Genomic DNA, 14,814 nt, shown 5'->3' with positions numbered 1-14,814 from the left:
TTTGCTCACTTGTTTGGCTACTACATGATTCCATATGTGCTATTTCATAGTTTAGATGTCTTCACTATTATTCAACAATGTAAAAAATAGTAAAAATAAAGGTAAACCCTTGAATGAGGGTAGCCTAGTGGTTAGAGTGTTGAACTAGTAACCAATAGGTTGCAAGTTCAAATCCCTGAGCTGACAAGGTACAAATCTCTCATTCTGCTCCTGAACAGGATAAATTAGTAAAAACAAAGAACAACCCTTGAATGAGTAGGTTGTCATGACGTTGGCCTGATTGGGGAGGTTTATGACCCCCATAAATGCCTTTACCCTTTTTCCTCTCTACTCTACCGATGTGACTATTGAAAATCCCATGGTTAACATTGAGAGAGAGTCTGGTGACATAAAAAGATGGGAACGGAACCATATTTCGGTAATCAAACCAGCTGAAAATACGCGTTGCTACAAAATGGATATGATGACAGATCAGTTGGCGTCTGAGACTTTTATTACTGATGACAGGACGACACACTGTATCTTGGAAAGTCTACACATTCTAGTTATCAGATTCACATGGAATTGTTGTGCAATTTAAATGTTTAAATATGAAAGTTTTTGTGAAAAGATGAAATGTCATTTTAGCTTCCAAATGAGAGAATTGGGTTTTCATAAGGTTGCACATGTGCACATGTGAACAGACATTGGTTATAAACTATGAAACACGCCCTTCTCTCCCCTCCTATATAAAGCCCTTGATGAAAATGTAACTTTCTGTTCCGAGGATGTTAGGGCGACAGTCCTACGTTAAAAGGGCTCAGATTATAAGCTGTTCCATGGATGTGAGGACTTGCGGTCCCCACGTTGAAAGGACAAAGGTCGCCTAAAGAACTAAGCCAACCTTAGCGTGAGCTCTGGTTGAATGACAAGAACCTAACGAAATTAGCATCGAATCTCAACGTGAAGGTGACGAGCTACACGGCGAAGGATGAATTTCGAGTATACCAGCCAGTATATAGCATGAGCTTAAAAGTATGGCAACTTGGTATGAATTTGGTATGAACTTTGAACTCTTATTCACTGAAGAAGTGATACCACCTAGCCATTGCGTTAGCAACCGCAGGTGTAAACGTGGGCTAGGAGAGGACGGACAAAGTATCCATTCTACCATGCTCCAGTTTACCACTAGACAGTCTTCAGAGGACCAGAGACCCATGCTGGACAACCCGGCCTACGATCTACGACCAATCTACCGAAGCGCAACTCAGGGTAAATATTTATTGCATTCTCCTTTTTCAAATGGGCGGTTATTTAGAATGCATAAGATACTGTATTTATCATAGTATAGCTTCTCCATTTGTTACTCATTCTTCCCGCTCTTTCACTCAAACTCCCCCCTTTTCTTTGTGTAACCAGCCGCTATATCGGCTCCGTTCACCAGGTCCATCAATGTATGATTTATTCTGTGTATATGTAATTCTGTGTGATTAGTTAGGTATTTAGTAAATAAATAATTAAACCCAATTTTGCGTTGCTGATTCAACTGGTTAGCCAGGGTTCGTGAAGGTAACCAAGAATTTACACCTTTCAGATGAGACTAAACAAGGTGACGATTAAATATTGACTGCTATTAATGTAGAAGATTACCAGGTATTTAAGAGTATTCGGAAGATAACGGCTCTATAAACATTTGTTCGTGGTGCCCGACTTTCTAGTTAATTATTTACCTGATTAGCTTAATCAGGTAATATTAATTACAGAGAAATGATTTTACAGAATAGCATGACATATCACTTAATCCGGCACAGCCAAAGACACGACAAGGTGTTCTAAAACTTTTGACCAGTAGTGTATGTTCTGATGTCTAAGACATTTTAGGGTTTGTATCATTCACAACTGAAGTTGCAAATTAACTCTAAATCTAGCATATAGGACCTGTTTCAAATGATCCCTTTTACACTCAACATAGCCATTTCATGTGCGTACTTTCTCCGTAATGGGAATTATATGTATACTTTATTCAGCTCAATTCAATTATATTCTTCTTAGTATAAAATCATATAAAATAAAATAATGGCACGGTACTTATAAGCATAGCTTGTCAGCCATAATGAAAAGACCAATGGCATAGTGTATAGGCAGATAACATACAGTAGTCCAACTCATATTTTGTTCCTCTGAAATACAATTTCTTAATCTCATAATGTTTCTTTACACTTGCCTAAAATAAATAATGGATGTATTATTATGGTGTGTATTACATTTATTTATTAGACATTTTTAAATGTAGGTGTTCCAAAGGGGCTCATCAACTGCTTGTTGTGTGGAGGCCTGGAAATGCAAAATGTGTCTATGTTAATTAACGGTCAATTACCGTGAGACCAGCAGGCTTTTGCATGACAATAACTGCCTGATAACATGTCATGACTTCCACAGCCCTAGTGAGAACACAGGCGATTTGGTGTCAGTCTGTTCACCCACAGGGCAAGTCTGAACACAGGGAACGGCCCATTTCTCCTGATCCGCCTTCTGTCTGCCATACAGTCTCCATTAGCCCTCAGCTCTGGGTCTGTGTGTGTGTCTGTGCTGGATAAGTCATTAGCCCTCCACTGATCCCTGTCCCTAGCACAGGGATCAGAGCTCTCACTTACACACACACACACAGGCACACACACACACGCAGCCTCTAAGCATCAGACAAAATGTTCTCTGCAGGAGGGTCCCAAGCATGGTCTCATCTCTATCTCTGTCTCAGTCCTGTCTCTGTCCTAGCCATCTCCTGGCACCACTAACACCACAGATCACCATAGTGCTGATATCTGTCCACAATCTACTACATGAAAACAGAGATGCGTCTGCATGTTCCTCTCCTCCTCCCACTCTCCAACCAATTCTAATAATCCAGCCCACTCAAACAGTAGGATCAGCTCCACAGCAGAGGGCTGCTGCTCCTTGAGGGGTTATCAAACATATATACCAATCAGGCTGAGCTTAAAGCAGCCCTCACCGGGCCCAGTTAATATTTAATCAGCAGCAGCAGACCTAGATTCTACTGGCTCTACTTTACCCACTGATTAACCAGAACTGCAACACCGCAGGCGCCTGCTAACACACACATACGACCAGGCTGAGGCTGGCTGGCAACTCGCACTAGTCATTTACATTCATCTATGGTGGGGAGTAACAGATTACATTCATCTATGGTGGGGAGTAACAGATTACATTAATCTATGGTGGGGATTACATTCATCTATGGTGGGGAGTAACAGATTACATTAATCTATGGTGGGGAGTAACAGATTACATTCATCTACGGTGGGGAGTAATAGATTACATTAATTATGGTGGGAATTACTTTCATCTATGGTGGGGAGTAACAGATTATATTCATTAGTATAGTCAGTGTAATCATGTAATCTGATTTGGGGAAAAAACTGTAATGTAATCGGTTACGTTATCATAATCTTTTGTTGTTTTTTAAAATCAGATTACAGATACTTTTGGGAAACCAGTTTACGTTTTAGATGATTTTTGTCATTTTGAAAAAGGATGTTTTCGGGGAAAAAAATACATTAACACCTTTCTGTTTCTCAATGACATTCAATTCAGCATTGAAAAAAGGTACAAGTTTAAGATTGTTCCACCTGAGCGAGTCTGACCATAAACCAGAGATCACTATGATGACACACCAAATGTAATTCATGGATCCTTTTCATCTTCTTCTAATTTCTCTTAAGGGGAAAGAATTCAAAAGTAATCAGATTACATTACTGACTTTGGGTAACCAAAAAGTTACGTTACTGATTACAATTTTGGACAGGTAACTAGTAACTGTGACAGATTACATTTAGAAAGTGACCTACCCAACCCTGGATGCATACACTCTTCAGCCCAAAAGACTACCATTAACACACACGCACACACGAACGCACAAACACACAAGCTGCAAAAGCACACGTAATGTGCATATTCTTCTGATGGGTGCGTTTTTAATACACCATACATGTAAACACATTATTGTAGACATCAGACAAGCAACAGCCAGCTGCTTATGAATTGCAAATGGCAATCGAGAAAAACAACATTACATCAAATCTAATCAAATCCATTTTTATTTGTCAAATACACATGGTTAGCAGATGTTAATGCTAGTGTAGTGAAATGCTTGTGCTTCTAGTTCCGACAATGCAGTAATAAGAAACGAGTAGTCTAACCTAACAATTCCAAAACTACTACCTTATACACACAAGTATAAAGGGATAAAGAATATGTACATAAAGATATATTAATGAGTGATGGTACAGAACACCATTGGAGTAGATGTAGATGCAGTTGATGGTATCTAGTACAGTATATACATATGAGATGAGTAATGTAGGGTATGTAAAAATAAAAGTGGCATAGTTTAAAGTGGCTAGTGAAACATGTATGACATAAAGATTGCAAGATGCAGTAGATGATATAGAGTACAGTATATACATATGAGATAAGTTATGTAGGGTATGTAAACATTATATTAAGTGGCATTGTTTAAAGTGGGTAGTGATACATTTTTACATCAATTTCCATCCATTTCCATTATTAAAGTGGCTGGAGTTGAGTCAGTATGTTGGCAGCAGCCACTTAATGTTAGTGGTGGCTGTTTAACAGTCTGATGGCCTTGAGATATAAGCTGTTTTGCAGTCTCTTGGTCCCTGCTTTGATGCACCTGTACTGACCTCGCCTGCTGGATGATACCGGGGTGAACAGGCAGTGGCTCGGGTGGTTGTTGTCCTTGATGATCTTTATGGCCTTCGGGTGGTGTAGGTGTCCTGGAGGGCAGGTAGTTTGCCCCCGGTGATGCGTTGTGCAGACCTCACTACCCTCTGGAGAGCCTTACGGTTGTGGGTGGAGCAGTTGCCGTTCAAGGCGGTGATACAACCCGACAGGATGCTCTCGATTGTGCATCTGTAGAAGTTTGTGAGTGATTAGGTGACAAGCCAAATTTCTTCAGCCTCCTGAGGTTGAAGAGCCGCTGCTGCGCCTTCTTCACAACGCTGTCTGTGTGGGTGGACCAATTCAGTTTGTCCGTGGTGTGTACGCCGAGGAACTTAAAACCTACTACCCTCTCCACTACTGTACCGTCGATGCGGATAAGGGGGTGCTCCCTCTGCTGTTTCCTGAAGTCCACAATCATCTCCTTAGTTTTGTTGACTTTGAGTGTGAGGTTATTTTCCTGACACCACACTCCGAGGGCCCTCACCTCCTCCCTGTAGGCCGTCTCGTCGTTGTTGGTAATCATGCCTACCACTGTAGTATCGTCCGCAAACTTGATGATTGAGTTGGAGGCGTGCATGGCCACGCAGTCGTGGGTGAACAGGGAGTACAGGAGAGGGCTCAGAACGCACCCTTGTGGGGCCCCAGTGTTGAGGATCAGCGGGGTGGAGATGTTGTTACCTACCCTCACCACCTGGGGGCGGCCCATCAGGAAGTCCAGTACCCAGTTGCACAGGGCGGGGTCGAGACCCAGGGTCTCGAGCTTGATGACGAGTTTGGAGGGTACTATGGTGTTAAATGCTGAGATGTAGTCGATGAACAGCATTCTTACATAGGTATTCCTCTTGTCCAGATGGGTTAGGGCAGTGTACAGTGTGGTTGCGATTGCGTCGTCTGTGGACCTATTGGGGCGGTAAGGAAATTGGAGTGGGTCTAGGGTGTCAGGTCGGGTGGAGGTTATATGGTCCTTGGCTAGTCTCTCAAAGCACTTCATGATAACGGAAGTGAGTGCTACGGGGCGGTAGTCGTTTAGCTCAGTTACCTTAGCTGTCTTGGGAACAGGAACAATGGTGGCCCTCTTGAAGCATGTGGGAACAGCAGACTGGGATAAGGATTGATGTCCGTAAACAGACCAGCCAGCTGGTCTGCGCATGCTCTGAGGATGCTGCTGGGGATGCCATCTGGGCCTGCAGCCTTGCGAGGGTTAACACGTTTAAATGTTTTACTCACGTCGGTTACAGTGGAGGAGAGTCCGCAGGTTTTGGTAGCGGGCCGTGTCAGTGGCACTGTATTGTCCTCAAAGCGAGCAAAGAAGTTATTTAGTCTGCCTGGGAGCGAGACATCCTGGTCCGCGACGGGGCTAGTTTTCTTTTTGCGATCCGTGATTGACTGTAGACCCTGCCACATACCTCTTGTGTCTGAGCCGTTGAATTGTAACTCTACTTTGTCTCTATACTGACGCTTAGCTTGTTTGATTGCCTTGCGGAGGGAATAGCTACACTGTTTGTATTCGGTCATGTTTCCAGTCACCTTGCCCTGGTTAAAAGCAGTGGTTTGTGCTTTCAGTTTCACGCGAATGCTGCCGTCAATCCACGGTTTCTGGTTTGGGAATGTTTAATCGTTGCTGTGGGTATAACATCGCCGATGCACTTTCTAATGAACTCGCTCACCGAATCAGCGTATTCGTCAATGTTGTTGTTGGGCGCAATGCGGAACATATCCCAATCCACGTGATCGAAGCAGTCTTGAAGCGTGGAATCAGATTGGTCGGACCAGCGTTGAACAGACCTGAGCGCAGAACTTCTTGTTTTAGTTTCTGTCTCTAGTCTGGAAGCAACAAAATGGAGTCGTGGTCAGCTTTACCGAAAGGAGGGCGGATAAGTTACAGTAAGTTCTGTTTGCTTGTCCCCCAGTCAGCCTTAACGTATATGTTGCAATGTAAATGACTCTTTAATATATTCCCCCGAGATGGGAATGAATGACCCATTGTTTGGAGAACAAACCATTTCTCTCAAGAGACTCTTGTAGTGAGTATAGTAAATAAGTGGGGTGGTTCCCTCCTTCCCATGAATAATAGAAGACCTGAGCTGTGATTGCAAAGGGAGAGCCTTAATTAACAGATGTTCTGCTTTTAGAATTCTAAATGGGTGTACATTCTATCGCCCCCGATGCTTAGAGAAAAAACTATTGTATGCGGCACACTATCAAATTAACGTTTTGGTCAATAGACTTCTTTTCTGCTGATTAGAACATCTATTGACGGAAACATTCACATTATTGTTATCAAATGGTTCTGCTTATCCACTAACCACAGTCACCCTCCAGTTGTGTTGCTGTACTCCTGCACAAGCAACACAGGAATAGCTCCTGACGTAAGCTTGGGTCAACATTGGATATATCATACTTAAATTCTGAGCCGTCAGCAAGGTAGGATGTATGTGACCCTTCATTTTTAACCCCTTCTTCCGGTGGCAAGGCAGTATACACACACCTACACAGTGTTTGGAAATGCAGGTGCTTCATATTGCAGGAGATGTCGATAGTACCACAGAGCAGGAAACACGTCTGTTTTTCAAGGAGACTATGCTCTCTGAGACACCTTTTGTCATAGAGTCAGGTTTGAGTCAGGTTTGAGTCATACCACACACACACACACACACACACACACACACACACGCACGCACGCACGCACGCACGCACGCACGCACGCACACGCACAATGAGCTGTTCCTACAAAGTACTCAACAATGATTCTCCTCCAGGATTCAATGCAACACCCACACACTTTCAATAAATTGATACGCTCTCTAGTATATTCCAAACAGAAAAATGTGAAAAGTTCCTCTCTTCCCACCAAACAACAGACAGGATTATTAAATACATGGCTCATTCACTAATGTCTCAACGTTTGTACCTGTTTGTACCTGTATCTGTATCTATAAAATATATATTATATCTAATATTTTTTGGCAACATTGTTGAACCTACCTTTATCAGTTGTCATCATAAACCACAATGAAGTATTTGATTTTGAGTCTACTCACGTCTGCTCTCATACATGCTCCTGGACTGGGCCCAGATCTTGAAGGGGTCTGGCTTCTTCTGGAGGGTCATGGTGCCATCTACAGGGTCCTGGGTGGGCAGCGGAGGCAAGCCAGGCAGTGGCTGAGTGGGTGCGGCCGGAGGGGGGGCCATGGCCTCACTGGGCATGTTGGAGGGGGGGTGGCTGGGGGAGTCTGTGTGGGTGCTGCGATGGCTGCACACACTGTGCTGGGAGCTGCTCTGACTGTCCTTCCTCTCCAGCTGCTGCTGAATGGACAGAATGGGGAGGGAGAGAGAGGAGGGAGGGGGGGAGAGGGTGCAACACGGGGGAGAGAGATAAGACGAGAGGAGAAGGTGAGGTGATAGTGAGAAAGGGAGGGTTAAGAGGGGAAGAAAGAGAGACGAATAAGATAGAAATAAGAAAGATGTGGAGAGAAAAGAAAGAGAGATCCGTAAGAAGGGAAGGTAGTAGAGAGCGAGAAGAAGGTAACAATAATCCAAGGTCAACATCATAGAAACACCAAGTGAATTGAGTGTGACTGTCAGTTAGAGCTGTAGTCTAATAGTGTTGGGGGAGAGATGGTTTCTATGACACCCACACACAGAAACACATGTTTTAAGTATGAAGTAGGCATTGGTCTGATGCCGAAATTCAAATGAGCACCACAATGCCTTCTTCATCCATGCTCTTTATTCATACACACACTACGTTCTACGTGTAAACACATTTATTGTTAAGATACTTTCTTTGATTTCAAATTCATATATTCAGTCCAAGACAAATCACTGAATACATGACCACTAAGCCTGGCTAAGACAAAGGGACATTTCGAAGAAGCTAATCAAAATGGACTGTGGATTAGTTCAAGGAAATCATGTCATCAAGTTGTGTCTATTTCAATTAAGATTTTTTACGGTTCAATTATATTTCTTATGGTTATTCAAATATTAAAACCAACACAAATCATGAAAAGAAAAGTTAACACATTTCAAAATAGTTTTGTTAGTAGAAACAAAAACACACTTACAAGCCAACACTTCATTTTGATCAAGAGAGAGTTGCAAATACACCAAGACAGTTGGGTCCTTCTTGCATATGGCAGTGTACTCTGAACACATATTTAAAGCCCAGCACCAGAGGCAGAACAGCTCTTAGAGGCTGACACAGAGTTGCATGCAGCCTGACATTTCAATGATATAACACAGAGGGGGAAAAGCCTGCTTTCCCCTGAGAAAAACTAATCAACGGTGACAGCCAACCAGGGTCACCATTGGTCCCTCTCGACCCCTACAGCACCCTGCCCCTCCCCCTCCCCCACCCTGTCACATGACCTCAATCGGCGACGCCCCTACTATGACTGATGCCACATCCCTGTTAATCTCTAATCCCAAATTTCCCAGCTTCCTGTTAACAGGAACACTGAAGTATGTATGTGAAGTATTATCCCTGCTGTAGTATACATGTATTCCTGTAGTCTACAGTACATACTTTATGGATGGCTCTGGGTAGAAGTTGGCCATAAGCACTGATTTTGACTATAGGCACCCTATGAAGACCTAAGGGTTGATGAATCGTCATAATAAAAACACACTTGGGAGAAGGAAATAGGGATTAATATATTTCCCCGAAAATCTACTACTAAGTCCCCGGAAATACGCGAAAATTGGAAATGCCAATTCAAAGCGTTTAACACAAAGTTTGGTCACTCAGGGTTCCCCAAAATAAGATTGTGGCTGTGCCACATTGACGTATTGGCTGTGCCGCTATTTATACATTTCACAGCAAATAAAATGAATATTTACAGTCTAAAATGAACAAAAATAGAAATGCTACATGCAACAATTTCAAAGGTTTTACTGAGTTACAGTTCATAAGAGGAAATCAGTAAATTTAAATAAATACATTTGGCCCTAATCTATGGATTTCACATGACTGGGAATACAAATATGCATCTGTTGGTCACAGATATATATTTTTTTTAAATGGACCTCACAATGGGCCTCAGGATCCCGTCAAAGTATTTCTGTTCATTCAAATTGTCATCGATAAAATGCAATTGTGTTCGTTGCCTGCCCATACCATAATCCCACCATGGGGAACTCTATTCACAATGTGACATCAGCAAACCCCTTGCCCACATGACGCCATTCACGTGGTCTGCAGTTGGGAGGCCGGTTGGACGTACTGTACTGCAAAATTCTCTAAAAGTCTGTTGGAAAAGGCTTATGGTAGAGAAAGTAATGTTCAATTCTCTGTCAACAGCTCTGGGGGACATTACTGAAGTCAGCATGCCAATTGCATGTTCCCTTAAAACTTGAGACGTCTGTGGCATTATGTTGTGTGACAAAACTGCTGATTTTACAGTGGCCTTTTATTGTCCCCAGCACAAGGTGTACCTGTATAATGACCATGTTGTTAAATCAGCATCTTGATATGCCACTCCGACACAGAGCACGCTCAGGACACACAGAGCACACCCAGAATAGGCCAGCATTGTCGATTCATTCAAACGTTGTAAAGCAGTCAAAAAAAGTCAAATGACCAAAGTTGTTAAGCTTGCTAGACAACCTCCAATGACGAATGACAGAATATTTGGCTAAATCGAGTTGATGATTATGCAGATAGCAGATCAGCTCATGAATAATGGGGAGGAAGTGAGGACATGGTTTATATATCAAGGGAAAAAAACGTTATTTGTTACTTTATTTGTTGCATGCGCAGAATAAAACATGTGTAGACCTTACCGTGAAATGCTTACTTACAAGCCCTTAACAATGCAGTTTAAGAAAGAGTTAAAAATATATAAAATATTTACTAAATAAACAAAAGTACAAAATAATAAAAAGGGGGTACCGGTACAGAGTCAATGTGCGGGGGTACAGGTTAGCCGAGGTAATTTGTAAAGTGACTATGCATAGATGTAAATAGTTTTGATTAATTGTTCAGCTTGGGGGTAGAAGCTGTTAAGGAGCCTTTTGGTCCTACACTTGACACACCGGTAACGCTTGCCGTGCGGTAGCAGAGAAAACAGTCTATGACTTGAGTGACTTTTTTGGGCTTTCCTCTGACACAGTCTACTATATAGGTCCTGGATGGCAGGAAGCTTGGCCCCAGTGATGTACTGGGCCATACACACTACACTCTGTTGCGCCTTATGGTCAGATCCTGAGCAGTTATCATACCAGGCGGTGACGCTACTGTTCAAGATGCTCTCGATGGGCAGCTGTAGAACCTTTTGAGGATCTGGGGACCCATGCCAAATCTTTTCAGTCTCCTAAGGGGGAAAAGGTGTTGCCATACCCTCTTAACCACTGTCTTGGTGTGTTTGGAACATTATAGTTTGTTGGTGATGTGGACACCAAGGAACTTGAAACTCTCGATCCGCTCCACTACAGCCCTGTCAATGTTAAATTGGCCTGTTCGGCCCGCCTTTTCCTGTAGTCCACGATCAGCTCTTTTGTCTTGCTCACATTGAGGGAGAGATTATTGCCCTGGCACCACACTGCCGGGTCTCTAACCTCCTCCCTATAGGCTGTCTCATTGCTGTCGGTGATCAGGCCTACCACTGTTGTGTCGTCAGAAAACATAATGATGTTGGAGTTGTGGGTGAATAGGGAGTACAAGAAGGGAAAAAGAACAGCAGACGTGCTGTAGCAGACGTGCTGTTGCCTACCCTTACCACCTGGGGACGGCCTGTCAGGAAGTCCAGAAGCCAGTTGCATAGGGAGGTGTTTAGTTCCAGGGTCCTTAGCTTAGTGATGAGCTCTGTGCCATTATGGTGTTGAACGCTGAGCTGTAGTCAATGAACAGCACTCACATAGGTGTTCCTTTTGTCCAAGTAGGAAAGGGCAGTGTGGAGTGTCATTAATATTGCATTATCTGTGGATCTGTTGGGGCAGGTCTAGAGTATCCGGGAGGATGCTGTTGATGTGAGCCATGACCAGCCGTGTGTGCTACCGGGCGGTAATAATTTAGGCAGGTTACATTTGCTTCCTTGGGCACAGGAACTATGGTTGGTCTGCTTTAAACATGTAGGTATTACAGTCAGTGAATACACTTGCCAGTTGGTTCACGAATGATTTGAGTACACATTCTGGTAATCCATCTGGCCCCACAGCTTCATGAATGTTGACCTGTTTAAAGGTCTTGCTCACATCGGCTACCGAGAGAGTTATCACACAGTCGTCCAGAACAGCTGGTGCTCTCATGCATGCTTCAGTGTTGCATGCCTCGAAGCAAGCATAAAGTACATTTAGCTTGTCTGGTAGGCTCGCGTCACTGGGCAGCTCGTGGTTGGGTTTCCCTTTCTAGTCTGTAATAGTTTTCAAGCCCTGCCACATCCGACGAGTGTCATAGCCAGTGTAGTAGGATTCAATCTTAATCCTCTATTGACGCTTTGCCTTTTTGATGGTTTGTCTGAGAGCATAGCGGGATTTCTTATAAATAGTCCGGATTAGTGTCACAATCTTTGAAAGTGGCAGCTCTAGCCATTAGCTCGATGCGGATGTTGCCTGTAATCCATGATTCTGGTTGGGATATGTATGTACGGTCACTGTTGGGACAACATCATCAATGCACTTATTGATGAAGCCGATGACTGAGGTGGTATTTTCCTCAATGCCATTTGATGAATCCTGGAACAAATGCCAGTCTGTGCTAGCAAAACAGTCCAGTAGCATAGCATCCGGGTCATCTGACCTCTCCGTATTGAGCGTGTCACTGGTACCCCCTGCTTTTATTTTTGCTTGTAAGCAGAAATCAGGAGGATAAAATCAACATACTACTGTTTCTTCATATCCTCACTCTGCTGCTGCCCGCCTTCACCTTGTTATTATCAACACCGGTTTACATCAACATACTACTGTTTCTTCATATCCTCACTCTGCTGCTGCCCGCCTTCACCTTGTTATTATCAACACTGGTTTACATCAACATACTACTGTTTCTAGAATTCTGGCTTTTTTTCTGGGTTCGGGCTCATTTAATTTCTGTGATGTCGGACCAGGCCTGGGTACGGGCTTCAGCCCACTGGGATTGGGACAGACCGGGATCGAATTTTCAGTTCTGATGAGAGCTCTAAACTGCATTCAGGTCTCCTGTGCAGACTGTCAGTGTCAATTATGTGTGTGCTTTATTTATGACAACTTTGTGTGAAGTAAATACTCTAGGTTATAGGCTTCCATCTGACAACCTGTTTGGCAAAAAATAAAATAGTACATTATCCAATCTGCTGCTGCACATTTCGTGGAATTGCATTAATGCAACATTGAGGGAAATGTTAATAATTTTCCAGGTCTTTTGTTTGTGAAATGTGAGATATTTACCTATTATAAACATTTTGAATATCACAAAAATTATAATTACACACACTTACCACAAAATGTACTAATTGTGATGGTATACATTTTTAAGAACCAGAAAGAAAGAAATATCAAGGTGACACCCCCACACCTATGATATCATTGAAAAGCCCAAAATGTCCTCTCAAAGGTACAACAGGACCTAACACATGGGCATGTATGGCCTTAGAGATACGGACCAAAAAACAAATGGACAAAAATGAATTGCTCGGTCTCAGGAGGATAGGTAGGCAGAACACAAAACTGACCTCAGATCAGTTTTTTGGGGACAACTTTCCCCTCTGGACGACGCTCCAGGGGATGCTATGGGTGTGTCTTTCACAGCGGTGATGGAGTCTCCTAACAGCCAGCATTGATTTCTCATCAGGTTACGATGAGTCGTAAAGATGAGGAGGCGTTTGCTCTTTAAACCTCAGAATAAAGTGATTGTCCCCGGAGAGACCATCCCACCGCTCCAGTACTGAGGTAGCTAGTCAGTCCCGTAGAACGGCTCCATCATTCCCTTCAGTTCTCTCCCTTATTCCATCATCATTTGTTAATCTCTCCTCTTCACTCTATCTTCACTCTATCGATACCTTTTGTATCTCTTTTCCCCTCGTCCTTGGCTCTGTGCATTTCAACTAGTTTCAACTAGCCACTGGTATAAGACAACCCCTCTCTCCTCTCATCCTCCTTTCCCCTCATCCATGACCCTGTGCCCTCCTTACCAGCTGGACACCATTACAATGACTCAATCAGGACACCCAGGCTACCCTTAAATCACTCAATGACAGCATGGGAGAGATGGAGGGAAGGAAGGGGTTAAAGAGAGAGAGAGAGAAAGACAATGGAGAGAGAGAAAATACCTAGGAGAGGGAGCAATGGAGAGCTTGCGAGTGAAAGAAAAAGGGGGTCACAGTGAGGGGGCGAGAGAGTCAAAGAAAGAAAGTGGGGAAAAAGGAAAGTAGCAGGGGAGGTCTATGGAAGGCTGGATGGAGAGCGGAAAAGGAAAGATTAGAATCCTGTCTTCCTTATCTCCATATCTTTTGTTCTTTAAATAGCCCCCACATCCATCCAGTAGGAAGTGGGCATGCACGGGGGGAATAACACAAACAAATGCAGAAGGGAGGAGATGAGGGAGAAGAGAGTTGTGGTGTACTCACCACCAGCTTGGGGCTCCTCTTGGCCGCCACCACTCCTGCAAAGCAGCGGCAGAGAGACAGAGAGAGTATCAATGGCAAGTGTAACTTTGTAACCCCCCCACTTCCCCCACCCCACCCAGAGCAAAAACAACCACTTCCCAGGAAGGACGGACGGACAGAGGGACGCAAGGATTGAGTGATGGACGACGGGTCCTGCTGCAGAGAAAAGTAGAGCTAGTCCAGCTCTCACTCGCTCTTCTTTTCACTCATTCCCTCTTTCTACAAGTGCCACTGCACTACATTGCGCGTTAGCCACAGCGATCTCTGCTCTGCTCTCTCTCACCCGCTTTCTCTCTCTCGCCTGCTATTAGGACAAGAGCTATTGATCTATCTGCATTAGTGAGGCTCACTGACTGATGCTACAGCTGCAGAGGGTTGCTCCCATCCACCGATCCACAGAGAGAGAACACTGAGCCACAGAGCGATTAAACCACCAAACAATAGGTTCTACCTCGGCGGGTCGGCAAGACGGAGCGCTCTGCAGGCAGAATTT

General features: G+C 43.7%; 1 protein-coding gene across 1 annotated transcript in view; it reads right to left on the bottom strand.

The window, feature by feature from the left end:
• Positions 1-14,814, bottom strand: part of LOC110531155 (membrane-associated guanylate kinase, WW and PDZ domain-containing protein 1) — a gene marked incomplete at its 5' end in the record, with an annotated part of 158,243 nt that overhangs the window by 31,546 nt on the left and 111,883 nt on the right. The window contains 2 exons of the mRNA XM_036986939.1: positions 7,782-8,046; positions 14,283-14,317. Coding sequence (XP_036842834.1) covers positions 7,782-8,046; positions 14,283-14,317 — 300 coding nt within the window. The remainder of the gene's footprint in view (positions 1-7,781; positions 8,047-14,282; positions 14,318-14,814) is intronic.

Source organism: Oncorhynchus mykiss, chromosome 9 (genome assembly GCF_013265735.2).
Source record: "Oncorhynchus mykiss isolate Arlee chromosome 9, USDA_OmykA_1.1, whole genome shotgun sequence".
Lineage (NCBI taxonomy): Eukaryota > Metazoa > Chordata > Actinopteri > Salmoniformes > Salmonidae > Oncorhynchus > Oncorhynchus mykiss.
This window is presented reverse-complemented; position numbering and strand designations above follow the sequence as displayed.